At 41.3% G+C, this 16230-nt stretch overlaps 1 protein-coding gene across 3 annotated transcripts in view; it reads right to left on the bottom strand.

Annotated features, from left to right (window-relative positions):
• The window catches only part of ZRANB3 (zinc finger RANBP2-type containing 3), a 615617-nt gene that overhangs the window by 329671 nt on the left and 269716 nt on the right, over nt 1-16230 (bottom strand). For all 3 annotated transcript variants that reach the window (XM_085645762.1, XM_085645761.1, XM_085645763.1), the window contains exon 5: nt 15531-15709. In XM_085645762.1, coding sequence (XP_085501888.1) covers nt 15531-15709 — 179 coding nt within the window. The remainder of the gene's footprint in view (nt 1-15530; nt 15710-16230) is intronic.

Genomic DNA, 16230 nt, shown 5'->3' with positions numbered 1-16230 from the left:
GGTATTTTACCAACTCAAAGCTGTAATACTGTGCCTGGAGTGGTAATTGGCTTATGTCATTTTACAGCTCGGCAAGGACAGCACTGTGCTAGTCCTATGCTTAAAGACTTTGCTGTACAAATGGCAAAAGACTTTGTCCTTTTCTATCTCGGCGTGGATGGCACTGTGCTAATCCTATGCTTAAAGATTTTGAAAGAAAAACAGACATTTGAGGTGAGCAGATCTAGAGTGTCGCTGGTGTTGAGAGTGCTCCATACAGGAGCTGCTTTCCACCTAAACTTGAGAACTACCCAGAGTTCTCTGCTTCTTTTTTGCATAATTTATTCGTCACTCTATGCCTGAAAGGGTATTTCTTATATATATATATATATATATATATATATATATATATATATATATATATATATATATATATATATATATATATATATATATATATTCATTTACCTACAATACTGCTTTCTATTCTGAATTAAGTATGTGAATCTGTGAAAGATCCAATACTGAATAAGAAAATAAGTTACTTATCTGTAACAGTTATCTAGTATTGATATCTTCCATAGATATATATGCGACCCACCCTACTCCCCTGAGCGGCTCCCCTTAACAGTCGGGATGTTATTTTCACTTGGGCTTGAAAATCTGAGAAAATTTGCTTCTTTTGGGAGTGTCTAGATTGGTCATAGTTAAAGTTTAGTTCTTTTAAAAAAAAGAACATAGATAGGCTATTAAATGCATGGCCTAGTGACATTATAGCCTATACTAGTTCTACTTACTGCTTGGGACTCAAATTTTGACGAGGAATGATCAAAGCATGTGAATCTATGAAAGATCCAATACTGGATAACTGTTTCACTCTCAAACGCTTCACCAGATGTACTGCTCGTACTTTAGAGATCACATCCAGCACTGAAAGGCTCATCTGGAATGCTGTTTCCAGATATGAAGTCTGGAGTATTATGAGTAAGTCTGGGCGCCACAAGCTAGAACAGTACCCACTTCTGGAAGTTTCATCAGAAGGATTTTATCAAATGCCTGACTCGCCATCTGCAACACTGCTTTTGGTTCTCTATGCCTCAACAAAAGCACTGCACTGCTACTACTTTAGAGGGCACATCTGTGCTACTAGGCCAAGTTCTGAAGGTGCCTCTTTGGCCTATAGTGATAAGTTCTGGAGAGCACATGTTGTCTATTTCCAGTTCAGGATGCAAAAGTTGACATGCTTTTTTCCCCAATTGTGAAGGTCACCCATGCAGTGTCCCCAGTTCTAAAGACATTTCCAGAGAACTGTGATTAGTTTTGGAGTCTTATAACATTCTGGAAACCAGTTATTTGGTATTGTGTGAGGGTATGGCTGCCACATTTGCAGTGATGGCCGGTTTTGGTGACAATCTGACATTCTGTGACAGTTATAAAGGTCAAATCATAAGGGTTACATGTTCTTGACAATGGGTGAATATGCATGCATGGGTAGAGAGTTAACTGGATGGAAGGACTGATGGGTGGGAGGGTCTGGTTGGGTGGTGACTGGGGAGTATGGGGGTTGGTGAATGGATGGGTGAGTGTGTGGATGAGGAAGTGGGTCTGTATGACGGGTGCATGGATGAGTGTCATGACCAAGGGATACATTGGTGATTGCATGGATGAGTAAGAATATTTGCTGGTGATGATGAATAGGTGCATGTGTGAATATTTTAAGGGGTGGGATGAACTGTTTATATAATGAAAGGTGAATGAATGGCGGAGCAAGTGAATGAATATCCATGTGGGTGGATGGATAAATGAAAAGGATGAATCTATAAACATGATTTGAGGTAACTTAAGGTAAAAAATAATGGGCCAGATCCATCAAAAAAATGTTTTGCGTTTCCTTAATTGCAAATCTTTGCGATTTGCAGTTAAGGAATCGCAAAACGGCATGCATGAAAGAGTGCAGTACACTTTCTGCGATTACTAAGGGGTCGCAAATGATCTACCTCATTAATATTAATGAGGTCAGTCGCAATTTGCGATCCCCTAGGAATCGCAAAAATCACAGGGATGGTGTCCTGCTGAGATCAGCAGACCACCATGTCTGTGATTGCTTTTAAATAAAGCAATCATTTTTTACGTAAAGCAGACCCTTTTCCTTAAAGGAAGACGAGATGCTTTACAAAAAGAAAAATGAAAAGCTTTATTTTCATTTTTTAAGAACAGGCAGTGGTCTGTGAGACCACCGCCTGCTCTTAAAAATTCTTTTACAAACATTCACGAAGGGGAAGGGGTCCCTTGGGGACCCCTTCCCAATTGTGAAGGTCTTACCACCTACTTGAAGTAGGTGATAATGTGCGAATGTTTTGCGACCGCATTCACGGTCAGAAAACATTCATGTATACTGTTAGGATTTGCTATTTTGCAGGGACGTCCTAAACATGTCTCTTACAAACAGCGAATCGCAAACCCATTTTGCGACTCCGTAACAGGTTACCAAATCGCAAAATTGGGTTTGATGCATCGCAAAAGCATTTTTTGCGATCGCAAACGGTTTGCGAGGAGAAAAATGCTTGATGCATCTGGCCCAATATTCTTAGAAATACAATTCATTCTGGAATTACAAAGCAAACGTTAAGGACAGAATGCTGGAAGTTGGGTTTGGAAGAAAGTAGGTCAAGTTAGTGGCACAGCAGTGCTGCAGGCAGAGCCTGGTGTAAAAGGGATCATTCTAACCATCTCATGTAGCTCTAACAGAGATGAAAAGGGTGCCAGCACTATCACACAACCATTACTGAGAGGGACGCCTCGGACTAAGTGAAAATTAGGAACAGAGTCAGACTAGAAACTAAAACAAGCCATAGCTAAAAAACAGTACCAAACTGAAAGAGGTTTCAACTAGAAGGCCACGGTGGGTAATTGCAGCCTATCTTGCTCTAAAACCAGCACAGATACACTGCAGCCCACAGGGAAAATGACTGTCAGAATAGTCAGTTCAGCCAGAAATGAGAAATGGGGATAATCCAGAGACATGGACATTGGAAAGTGCAGTGTGGTTTTTAACTGGAAGTCTATGTTTTGGGTGAAGGGAACCAAATGATACAGTGTATGGGGGAGGGGTGGAACACTGCAAATAACAAAATGTTGCATAATGGATTAGCCATCTTGAAGCAAAATACAACCCATAACAAATATAGGCAAACAAAAGAGAAAATCTACATAAGGAGCAGATGTACAGTTCTTATTGACCAATGTATTTCCACGGCCGCTTGACTGAAACCACCACTGTCTCTGTATAAAGCACGGTATTTCTTGAGATTAAAGAGTGGCTCATGTAACCCCTTGGCACATTTGTGTTACAGCACTATGTCTGGAGAAAGCTACAGATGTCTGGTGGACTTTGCAGACACATTCAAAGCACAGTACTACCCACTGAAAGGCAGCAATGAGCAATACAAAATCCAATATGTATGGCAATGGTATTTTTCAAGCTGCTTTTACTGTACCTAGACAATTGGATGTGACAAAAAGTAGGAGAGAAGGAAAGGGCTTCCTGGCTTTGTACTGGTACAAACAGCAAAAAACAGTGAACTCACTTGAAAAAGATTAGATTACTCGCATTTGGGAGAGATTCAGAGGAATGAGGGGTAAGCTTTTATCACCTTGTCGCATTGGGAAACAGTGCACAAGAGGTTTGATTCCAAACCTCTCTGGTGCAACAGCAGGGGAGATATGGCCTGGCAGTTCAGGCTGGACTGTTCCTATTCCAACTGGACTGATTTGCATATGGCTGGTTCCTGTCTGAGGGGAAATGACAGGCTGGGGAAATGACAGTGGGCGTGGCCAACCGCCATGGCTGAGTGGACGTGATTCAAATGGGCCCTGCGGCATTATCCCATTACCAAGGCTGTTTGGTGTCCTTGGGCAGCGAACCAGCTTCAGCTGCCATGTACCGCTAGAGAAGAGCAGGGGCTCCCTGGGGGCTGCCAGCTGACCCACGAGTGAGTCGTGGACTGCTGCGCTTTATTGACGAGGCCTGACCGCCAGAGAGTAGCCATCCGATGACACAGAGAGAGTTACGGGCGAGGCCGTCTAGCACAGTCACGTCTGATCCATAGCAACTGGGGAGGAGGCGGGTAGTGTGCCATCTGGAGGTCAACATCTAATCCCCCCCACCCCCAATCGCTTCCAGGTGTGAGGACCGCGGGGAGGCGAGGCACCCACCGCAGCCGGCTGAAAGACATAGCGAAGAAGCTGGAGCTAGGGGGACGAGGCCTCTCTGCAGGCGACCCCCCCGACCCAGGTGGAGGCTTATCACTGGGGGTTTATGCAACCCTCCAGAGTTGATAGTGCCGTAGCCGCCGGCAGCAAAAATGCGGTTGAGTCATGGCTGCCTGAATTCAAAATGGCAGGTGGGTCGGACACCTAGGGAGTGAGGCCTGCCTGATATCCACATGAAAAGGCATTAAGTGAGCATGAGAATGGGAACGCTGAAGTTCTCAGTCCGCCCCAAGGCCTCTGAAGAGTCCAGATGTGGCTTCCTTATGGTAGTCAGACACTAGGGGAGACCTTGTGCCGAAGATTAGTGTGCTCTGCAATGGCGCTTCTGTGGGCCTTAGCTTCTGGACTTTATCTGCATCACACACCATACCGCAACATACTTTTGGGGCCCAAGTGTACTCTGGGGAGCAGAAAGATCTGAATTCGGAGGGGGAATGCCAGTCTGCCCCTGGAGGAGAAGTGAAGCAGTGCCTATTGGTCCATCCTGGGCCTGGGTTGCAGCTTTGCCAGTCGTGCAGGGAAAACAGTGGCGGCGAGTGGTTCAACTGAGTGGGATCACAAAGTAACTTTTACACCCACATGAAGACCAAAGGCAGAGTGATCACCGCCATCCCCATGAAAAGACTCTAAATGTGTGCTCAGGGGCTGAAGCCTGTGTGCCAAGACAGTCCAGGGCAACAGAGTGTCAAGCTACTTTGCGACGATGGAAACAAGAGACACTCGCCCTGTCACCAACAAGTGCAACACTATGGCGCTCACAAAGGAAGACATCTTGGCCTCTCTACAGGACAAGTGGGAGCTGTGAGAAGAACAGAAATCTGGCCTAGCAACCTCCCTAGACACCTTCAAAACTGATATCCACAGTTGCCTTGGCACTCAGCAGCAGGATGCAGACTCAGTGGTCACACGAACGCTGGACCACGACACCAAAATGCAAAGCCTAGAGGGCCATGTGAGCCAGATAGAAAGCTCAGGTAGCCTCCTTCACACGCAAATACAAGCCTCTGTCCTGAAATGCGAAGAATTAGAAAACAGATCAAGACGGAACAATATCTGCATGGGGGGGGGGGGGGGAAGACAGGGGAAGAGGCAGGGTTGCCCTTAGTATTGAGGCCCTAGCAGCCAAGGTACGTGCTGCACAACCCATTCAAGGCATCACATTTGGGTCGGTTGAACTCAAAGTATCACTCTTTGCAGACGATGTCTTGCTGTCACTGACCTCCCCTCAGTCTTCCCTGGCAGCTCTACAATCAGAATTAGCAACCTTTGAGAGAGTAGCTGGCGTTCGCATCAACTTACATTAATCGTTCATGTTAAACCTTACTCTGCCAATCCGTAAGAGGGATGCCCCACTTCTGTAGGCTGAAAAATAGATCACCTACTTGGGCATTGAAATGACTTCTAGAGTGGCAGGCTTTTACAAGGGGATGGCACTGCCTGTCTTCCTCCTGTACTATAAAGCAGTGCACAGTGCAGCTACGGATCATCCCAGAATGGTCTCTAAAGGAGTCTGATAGACAATGGCTGCACATGGATAGAGCGGTGGTAGGTAGATACACATCAGACATCCTGTGGAAGCAGAGGGCGGACCGTCCACCTAAAGCATATCCCAAAACGCCCAAGAAAACGTTGCTGAAGGCATGGGACAAAGTGACTGGGTCTCTGTCCTTTCCCTTTTACTCCTATTCATTTCAATCCATGGATTGGATGTCTTACCATATTGTCATATTTGAGAACTGCCAGCGAGAGTTCGGCCTCCCAAGTTTAGGAAGCTATCACTATACACAGTTAAAGCACTGGGCCCTTGCCCCGAAGGTTCAAGAGGCTGCCACTAGGGACCTTACTGCCATAGCGACTTTTGCAAAAACAGTGGGGTGCTCCGAAGGGTCTCATGCCTTTACTTTCTGTTGATCATCGGGAGCGTTTCCCCACAAATAAGTCACATCACTTTCTGGGAACAGACGCTTGGGCAACCTATTCCTGAGTAGAGATGGCATAAACTCTGGAGAGACATTCTCAGATGTAATCAATCTGTGGGTGTGCAGGAGGTGCACTATAAAGTGTTGTTCGAATGGCACCTGTACTCCACTAAACTGAAAAAAATATTTTCTGCCAAGGCTTATCTCTGTTGGAGGGGTAGTGGGCTTCTGGACGATTTTTGCCACATATGGTGGGACTGCCCATTTATTCAGCAGTTTTGGTCAGAGATTTTGGCTCAAATTAAGGAGATTTTAGTCTATCGGATTCCTTAAACCCTGAGTTTGCCCTGCTTGGATTGAGGTATGCCTCACTTAAACGTCAAACCACCAGCGACTGCACTGTGCTGTGGCTATGCGTCAGGCAGCAGAAATACCTCTACCGGCCTTTTGGAAGAAGAGTGAGGTTCCATCAATGAGGCAATGGCATGCTAAACTGGCAGGCCATCACAATGGAACAAATGACAGACATTCTTACAGATAACTGTAAGAATTTCAAGTACATTTGGGGACCCATAGTAAAATTCCTTTCCAGGGGCCTTCCATTATGCGCCTGCCTCACACGCACAAGAGCGCTCCACCTGTTTTAGTTTAGGGCCTATTGTCCTTGCCCCCTGTGCCGCTATATTGTCTGTTCGGGCCTTGCCCAATGCTTTCATAAATCTAATGTCCTGAGATATCATATACTATTCTTTTTAATCCACTTGGGTACCTTGTTTAAGTGTGTTGGTGTTATAATATGGGCAAATTTAGTTTTTTCATTTTCATGTACAAATGACAATTTTATTTCAACTAACTGTAAAGATGGGCTAAAGACTTACTATAGACACCGGCCCTAGGTAGACATTGTATGCTTCATAAGCAATATTGGATGTAATTACGGTGTCCTGAATGATATATTTGTCATCAATCCGTGTGGTGCCCAGAAAATTGAATAAAGAAAGTTTGATAAAAAACAAATACACCCTACATTGAGAACCACAGCAATTACCAGTTAATTAGATTAATTCAAGCAACCAACCCATCACTTTTTTCTTTTCCTCAATTTTGTGACATTAGTGGACATTGCCCAGAAAATCGTTCCTATGCTCTATCATGAGAAGCTGCAGGGGACTCGAATGCAGCTCTGCATCTGGCATTAATCCTTTGTGGGATGTTTTAGGAACCCAATGCCATTGGGCCACGAAGATAATGTGCTTTAGGAAGTGGTTCCTGAACTTCCTGACCGATGTGATGTTTTTGGGAGGAGGGAAGGATCTTGCACAACTCATAGTCTGAAGGTGCCCTCTTAATCACCATACACTACTTTTACAAAGCCACATTTCTCTTGTTGCATAGTTTTACATCACCAACAGTTGCACAGTCCTAATTTACAATGACACGAACAACAGTCATTTAAAATGCAAGTTAAGGGTTAGAGGGTGGAGAGAAGCTGATGACCTGATGGGTGATGACTATATAATGTGTGGATGTGTTGGTACAATAAAACTTAAGTGAACAGTGAAAGAAGTGGTACGATGAGGACTATGTTACAGTGGAAATGGTGATGCAGTACTTGTACTCACTCGTATGTGAATTCAGAGTTTGTTGGAGAATTCTTTCGGACCATTTCTAAGGCTGGTATTTGTTTCTCGAAGAAGCCTTGGGCTTCATCAAGATTATTTCCTATAACAGATCAAGATCGCTGGCTACCACTAAAAAAATGCTATGAAATCAATATATAAGCATGGTATTAATCTATTTTCAAATCAAGTGTTGAGGACCTCTGGTTGAAACTGTTCAAAATAATTGAAAGGAATGACAATGGGCTTCTGGCCCTTAAACGCCAATAGGACTAGAAGGGTGAAGGTTTCACTGGTTTACGTTGGTGCAGATACATGATGAAAGTAATTTACATCTTCCTATAGCTTGTGCAGGATTAATACCTCTAAAGCTCGGCCATGGTAGCAAATAAACAAGACCCCAAAATTAAACCCCATTGAAGACTTAATAAAGATTAACAAATCCTCAAATTGTATTCCAGTGTATGAAGAATAATCCAGATAAGTGGATTGAGAATTGATCTCATTTTACAAGAACGTTATTTTCAAAGGAATATTTCCTCTATCATGGGAGAGATCTGTGCTTCTACCAATATGAAAACACAGTGCCACGAGAGATCCCAAAAACTAAAGATAAATCGAGTAAAGGGGCACTTAAGACAAATATTTTCTAGGCACCTATTGAATTAATTGGGGGCTTGGTTAAGGGATCAGCATCTCCTGAAAATAAAACAAACTGGGTCTTAAAGGGGTTATGTAACTCAATATTTTAACTCAAACGTTCTTGGCAACCAAGGCTGTAAAATGAGACTATTACAAGTTGTTTGTATGCTTTGCTGCATTCAACAGAGTAGATCAAGCGTAGCTCTGGGTCAAAATGTAACCTTATTACAGAATGACATACAAAAACTTGGGCAGGGCTAAAATTTTCATTAATGACTGGACCTTCCCACAAAATGCCAACTTTAAACTAAATAAGGCAGGGTGTATGTCTTACGCCACATAGACTGCATACCATATTCCCCTCAGTTGCAGCGGCATGTCCACGATGTCCTGAGCAAGATGCTGATCTACTGCATATGTTGTGGGCTTGCCCTGCTCTCTCCACATACTGAGCAGAGATTGCTGTGGCGCTGCAGGAGGTGGTCGGGGTGGCGGTGGGGACATATGGCACATGGCTGAGAGCTGCCTCCTAGATCTGTACCCACGCTCAAAAGGTTAGAAAGTACAAACAAAATTTACAGATTTAGTGCTCATACTTGCAAAACGTCTCATAACTAGATGGTGGAAGTCAGCAACTCCACCTGTCCTGCTTGTCAGGAAGGAAGAGGTAGAGAAATGCGGGTTGGCGGAAAATGGAGCATTACATAGGAAAGAATATCGTGGACTACGGAAAAAGCTCATTGCCATGAGTTGGGACCTCTTTTAGAGTCCTTTAAAACGCTAGATATGTTCGCAGTCTAGTACTGCCGAAATCACTCCCCAAGAAGGGCAAAATGGGGGCCCAAGGGGATACACCTCAATCCAAACTCAAACTCTTACACTGCACACAACCACTTCTCTATTGATATTACACAAACTCTGGATGGAGATAGGCACTGGCAGACTTTATTGCCCGGATACCCCCGCTCAATGACATAGTGAATCACACACACACTACCTAATACCTAATATTAATAAGTTCTGCTCTAGTGGGCCACCTTTTTCCACTCAATAATGGATAGACACATAGTTAACTAGTTAAGTACAGTTTGCTTTAAAGACGCAGTTATTGACGTATAGACATGCTCTGCAGAATTTCTCAATACTGCCACACATGTTGTTGATCTGTACCTGATAACTATAATATATGTATACTCACCATGCTATAATGTACAATGCCGCAAAACATGCGCTTTATGTATGAAATGTATGCACTTACCTGCTCTTACCTGTCTTGTAAAATCCAATACATGTTACAAAACAACAAAAAAAGCAGGTGTGTAAGTTGTTGCCCCTTTTCTATTTTGCCTATATATGGCTGACAGCCACTTACATTATCCATCATAAACAGCTATCATCATAAAATGGGCTACCACAAATTGAATAGACAAACCAATACCGAAGCCCTATTATTAATGTCAAAAACTCCTATAAGATTGCAGAACATGTTGTCAAACATTTTTAAAAAAAACAACACAATTTCATTTTCGAAAGTTCAAGCAAAAGCATTTCTGGTTAATAAAATCAGAAGAACCAATATAGTGCCTGGTCACGCTAGTCGATAACAAGTTCAAATGGAAGGAACACTTAAAAAATGTATCCCCTAACACTCTAGCGGAAGCTGCGGTCTTAAATGTTTTATTTTATACTATGACGGGAAGTAACTGGAGAAACTATAACAGTAATGTCCCTAAAGTGCATCCAATTGTTTTACATGGGAAACATTTTTACAGCTTTCTCAAACATGTGGTGAATAGGATAACAATACAGTGCTTTTAAGTTAATAAATTAAAGTCAATGTTTCCCCAACAGCAGAACAAACTTACAGTTACAATGCCTTATCTAGCCTTCCCAGTAAACAATATTAGCTTTATTTTTGTTCCACTTCAAATCCAGTACTAACCATCTGAAGTGTATTCTTTCTGAGCAAACTAATTATTCTTGTAATAGCAACTCATCGTTTTTAATTTATAAAGCACACCTAAATAAACAGTTACATAAGTAGAACGTAGGCAACTGAAATCCTCTAGGTAGCCTAACACTAGGTGGCCATTCAAGTGTTACTTGTGTTCGAACTTAGTGAAGCGTCACACTCACTATTCAATCAACAGTTACATGATGGGAAGACAGCTATACTTGTCATCCGGTCTGTAATCTAAGGCAACCTGGTCCTTTCTTTGCTTTCGATTACTGTACATTAACTTCTTGAGTTCATGGAACGCAACTTAAAGAAAAAAACGCCAATGTAGTCTATGTGGTAACTTTAGAAAAAAACATCTGTCACCTAGTTTGTATATGCCCTGTATTGGTTAATCCAAGGAAGGAATAACTATGTCTAACTTTTAAAGAATCATGGTGTGCAGTGTTTCAATCAGCAACTCTCTAATCCTTTACTGATATTTCAAACAGGCTAATTTCCTGTGTAGTAAAATTCTGGAATATTGCTTCAAAAGCACTGAAGGACTCCTCTACTCAAAACCTTTCAGAGAGACAGTCCCTATTGACTGATGAGATGCAGGTGTCATGTTGACGTTTTTATGATGCCATTAATTGCATCCAGAAAAAAGGTTTAACTTTTGTGACTAATTTCTATTTTTAATTTCTGAAATAATAGGCCCAGTATGCTAGCATTATTAAACAGCACTTTATGTATTGCATTTTTTTTTTTAAATGATGCGATTTTAAATCTCAAACAAAAAAATGTTACTCCAAGTGCTTGTAGATGTAGCATCATATTTATCCAGCATGTCCCCTTTGCAATGAAACTTTCTTCTGTGATCAGAAAGTTCAATTGGAAGATCACAGAGAACACAAGAACAAAGAGGGACCATTGTAGTAACGCCCTACTCGAAGGAATTAGCTTATTGGAGAAAGCCTTTACCATGCAGTCATCTTAGTAGCAGGAGCATAAAACATTCTTTCAGTCTCAGAAACGCTTATACTGGAGCTAAAAGTCTTTTAGCCAAAGAAGCAAACTCCACATTGGTAATGCTGGTTGCCCAAGGAACATTGTTTAATCAAAATTGACCGACGTTAGAGTAAGCATCACGCAAGTAGCGCATTAGACTGTACTGCTAAGAGGACATTTGCCACAGTTAACAGCAATTCTAATGGGAATGGGGTACTGATTTAGATTGTACAAATCCACACTAAGTGGCGCCAAATTCTTTTTCATCCAGCTCTCAGACACACTGGGAGGAATAACTGTGTCCCCTCTTAGAAAGTGGAGCAGTCTTTGGGGTCCCCAAGAAGAGAAGATTTTTCACCACACTCAGAGGTTCCGGTGACACAGACTGAAGTAAATATGGCCTACAAGATGGTGACAATAGAAGCTGTTAGACTTGTAAAAAAGATCTGTTACTGACAATTGACAAGAACCAAGAGTCTTTGGCGACCTGAGTCTAGTGATGTTGATGGAAAGACAGCCATCCCTTTCTCTGTAGGGTACACATCTTCTGCGGAGTGGCAGAAGTGCCTCAGACTTTGTCAGTGGGACTTCTTAATCTCTGTTGATGAGTGTGGGCAGATTTGCTATTCGTATTATGTCTCCTTTGGGAAACTCTGGTTGAGTAACACCTTGCCCACTACTTGGGGCAAAATGTGATTCTGGCATTAAAAGCCCAAGCAGTCTAGAAGCACTGGAATATAGCCAGCATAAACTGCACCCAGCCATCCTAATCTTTTAATGCTGCTCATCCTTAGGAGGGTCAGAGTGTCTTACCCTCAAACAGACTGCCAGTGACGTTGCCCTAGGTATCCTGTTACAAGATCAAAGACCTCAATCACATTGCTATCACATGGAGTGGCCGGTGTTCATGAACTCTGCTATCTAATATCCCTAGAAATTGGCAGCATCTTCACAACCTCCTTTTCAAGATTCCACAACAAAACTCTTCCTGGCCATGCATGGGCAACAGAAACTCATACTTCATAATTTTGTCAGCAGTGTAAACCACACCTTATAGTGACACACAGGCCTCAGCCTGTCTGACATAGAGGTACAAAATATCAGAATAAATGTAAAGGAGGATGTAGATAGCACTAATACGTGTTCAAACAAAGGAAGGGGACTTGTGAAGCTGTGAGCAAGAGAGGCACAGCAGGGTACCTGGCCCCATATTCAAACACAGGCATGTGCACTAATGGCAGCAAAAGACTCTTCATTATCAGTTTTATGAAGTAATGTCCAATCAAACCTAGGACTGAGTGGCGACATAGGAGGAATAATTTAATCATACTCGTCAAATGCAGATTAATACGCATTTATATTCTTTGGAACATGTTCTTTTCATGTGCTGGTATTACACCTTTGGTTTTATTAATCAAACGCCTCTGTCCAAGAAAACGATAATCTGCATTACTGTGAGTGTTGGAATATTACTTCTTACTTTCACAGTGCTGGCAAGTATGCTCCCCAACAACATTGTAGGACCGCACTTTGAGAAGCATACCAATTAAGCATGAAACTGTCCTTTTCTATAATCCAGATACTCCAGATGTTTTTTTACGTTGACACGTAAGACAACCCTTTCCTGGTTTTAACATGAGCACCAAGAATAAAATGTGTTTGGAGCAACTTCAAACTATACACAGAAGTTAAACAGTGTATCTGAAAAAACTCTTAATCCTCTGGTCGATTGCATAATTACATTTTTAGACACTTGGGTATATTCGCAATTAAGCCTGTACAACCTTATTTAATAAAAGAAACCCAAGCCAAGTTTAAGCCTTTCCTCTCCCCTTATTTCACAAAAAGGCGATAATAGTAATACCTATAACTTTTACTTTGTTTTTGCTTGATGTTGGACAGTGTCCAAAATACGACAAATGTGTTTTTAAAACAACTTTACTAAAAGTATGGTATTTTACTTCTGTAAGTGATGTAGACAAATGTTTTACGTTTATTAAATTGCTATGTTCTTCGATTTCCTATAGGAGCTATGCTGAATACTATCTGTTTCACCTCTATATAATTGTTTCTATAACAGGAGATGAATGTTTAATGTGTTTCTTTTCAAATATTTAGGCTTGCTGCAGTAAACTGTGTAAAGAGAGGAAGACAAATTTTTTAACTTAGAAAAACGCAGCTACTTTAATTCAGTATCTGAAAATCCCAATTCTTCAAGAGCTATCTTGGATTTCATCATACACCTACAGCTTCAACATTTATGGGAAGATATAGGATGGAGGAGGTAAAGGTGGGTACAGGGACGGACAGAGGGGACTATGAGAAATATTCCTTTTCCACCCCTGTGCTCACATTAACTTCCCTCATTCAAAGTGCTAGTAAATTTGAGAAGTAGGACTTCTCTAGACCTATCCGCCCAACTATAACTAATTATGACAATATCAGGGATAGCAGAGAAACTGAAGTTCTGTGTTTTTTAGGCATTGATCTTCTTTTGAGAGGTTCTTTTAAGCTCTTCTTTTGAAAAGACAGAGGTTCTATATAGTAAAGATGCAGGGATATTAACTATTGCATATAGTTATAATGCCATCAAGAAAATAGCGCAGAAACTATGGGTAAGGGGTTTTGGCAGATCGTACACATTAGATTTGCTACTGCAACCAGACCAAGGCATGGGGGTTATAATAATGTTGCATATGGCGTTAAGAGCAGATGTCCTCAAACACCCACTAAAAAGTCAGAAAAAAATGGGAAGCGGACTGTAGCATTGCCTTCACATATTGCAATTGGGACGAAGCACTTACACTTATGCACACTGCTATAAGCAATGCCAGATTTCGATTAATACAATTCAGTTTTCTACATCGGACACATTTCACCCTGGCGATGTTGCTTGCACAAGATAGATCCGTCCAAGAACCGGGGGTGTCCCAAATGCCAACAAGTAGAGGCCACTTATTATCACTTGATTTAGGATTATCCGAAAAGGCACAATTACTGGGAGTAGATGGTGAATCGCTGCTATGAAGGGATAAGAGAAAAACTGCAGAAACATCCACAGGATTATTTGCTGGGTATAGGAGCCAGTCGCACCAAAAGCAAGATAAAGAAGGTTAAGCTTCAAAGCCCTAAATACAGCTAACTGGTTGAGAGATGGCGGGGAATGGTATGTGCCTGAGAAACCCTAAGGAAACTAAGGAGGATGAGAGGCTCAATGAAGACTTGGAAATATGACAGTCATTGAGTAGAGACTTCACACTAGATGAACGCCCATCCTGAACGTATAGACGACCCAGCTGAAAGAAACCAACTAAAAGGACAAGAAATTAAAGAAGTTGTGCCGACTAGGATAATAATGTAGTAAATAGGATGTATGTTGTACGATCATAAAACAACATGATGATATGCTTGTGTGGGTCTTATTACATCCAGCACTGCATATCATCATGTTATTATATGATCGTACAACATACATTCTACTTACTACATTATCACCTAAAGGCCCTTTCCTAGTTACGACTTTTGGTACAAGTTTGATGACTGTATTTTGCAATTGAAAATGAAAAATGTTATATAAAACAAATTCATAAATATTCACAGCCAGCTGTACCTTTTGCACTACCAAAGGGGCTCTTTTCTTGACAGTGGATTTACAGAACAGGGAGTACCAAACTTTTTCATTATATTTGTACTGGCTTTTTCAATCGGTAATCAAATACTACATATTCTAGATAGGTTATCCAGACAAAATGAAAATGACTGTATTCAATTACCTTCTTTTTAACTCTTTTTTCTTTAAAATATCAAATCACAGTATTTTGCTATATAATCCAATAATCCAATTTAGATCTAAGAGCTCGAGTATAAATGAATAAATAGGAACATTTTGTAAAGCATTCTCATTTATGTTTTACCTCGAATCAGGCGTTATTAATCTTTTAAAAAATAACTGTTTTCCTGTCACCCAATTTAAACGTGTTTTAGGGATTTTTGCTGTTAGACTTTTGTCAAATATTAATAGGGTACACATTAGAAAAACTCACAGAGGTAAAAAAAAATATCAGATAGTAGGGCTGTCAAATACTACAATTATCTTACTCTGGACTACTTTTCCAGCATTTTCACTGCATAAAAACCTGAAACGTTACTTACCCAATGTCAATTTTATTTTCAATTACACTGATGTCATGAGGGCATAATTCTGGAATCCATTTCTCTAGCTCCTCTATCCAAGGATACTTCAAAGAGGAAGGAACCACTATCAGCAGAGGCCATTCACTTTTATAGAAGTAAGCAACTGCAATGGCTTGAATTGTCTTCCCCAGACCCATCTAAGGAGGAAAAAATATAGTTAAACTATCAAAAGGCTATATGCAATTCAATGTGGCATCCATACTTTTAAACATGTACATTCAGTAATTATTGAAACAAGTGGTTTCACAGTGTGCATTGCGAAACTGATGAGACTAGGGGTATGAGTATATTTGTAAGTGTAAGGTGGAATACATAACTTCTTTGTGATGCAACCTGAGGTCTGACTTCTTGCAGCAATAATAATGCTAGTAGAATTGCTAGTGCTACACCTTGCATAACACTACAATTTGTTTTACCTCTTGATTGCCAAGGGTTTTTCCCTTGTCTTAATCCCCGATGCCACTTTGCACACTTCACACTTAAGCCGTCATAACTTTTTTCCATATATGATATCAAGGCCAAACTCTCATCGTTATCCCAAATTTGTAGGTTGAAATGATAGTCGGGGTTTGTGAATTACTCTGCAATGGTGGTCCATAAAAGTAGCCAAAATTTAGCTTATTGTTAAAAATGGCAAAATACTGTCCAAATGTCCTAT

Source organism: Triturus cristatus, chromosome 3_1 (assembly GCF_964204655.1).
Source record: "Triturus cristatus chromosome 3_1, aTriCri1.1, whole genome shotgun sequence".
Lineage (NCBI taxonomy): Eukaryota > Metazoa > Chordata > Amphibia > Caudata > Salamandridae > Triturus > Triturus cristatus.
This window is presented reverse-complemented; position numbering and strand designations above follow the sequence as displayed.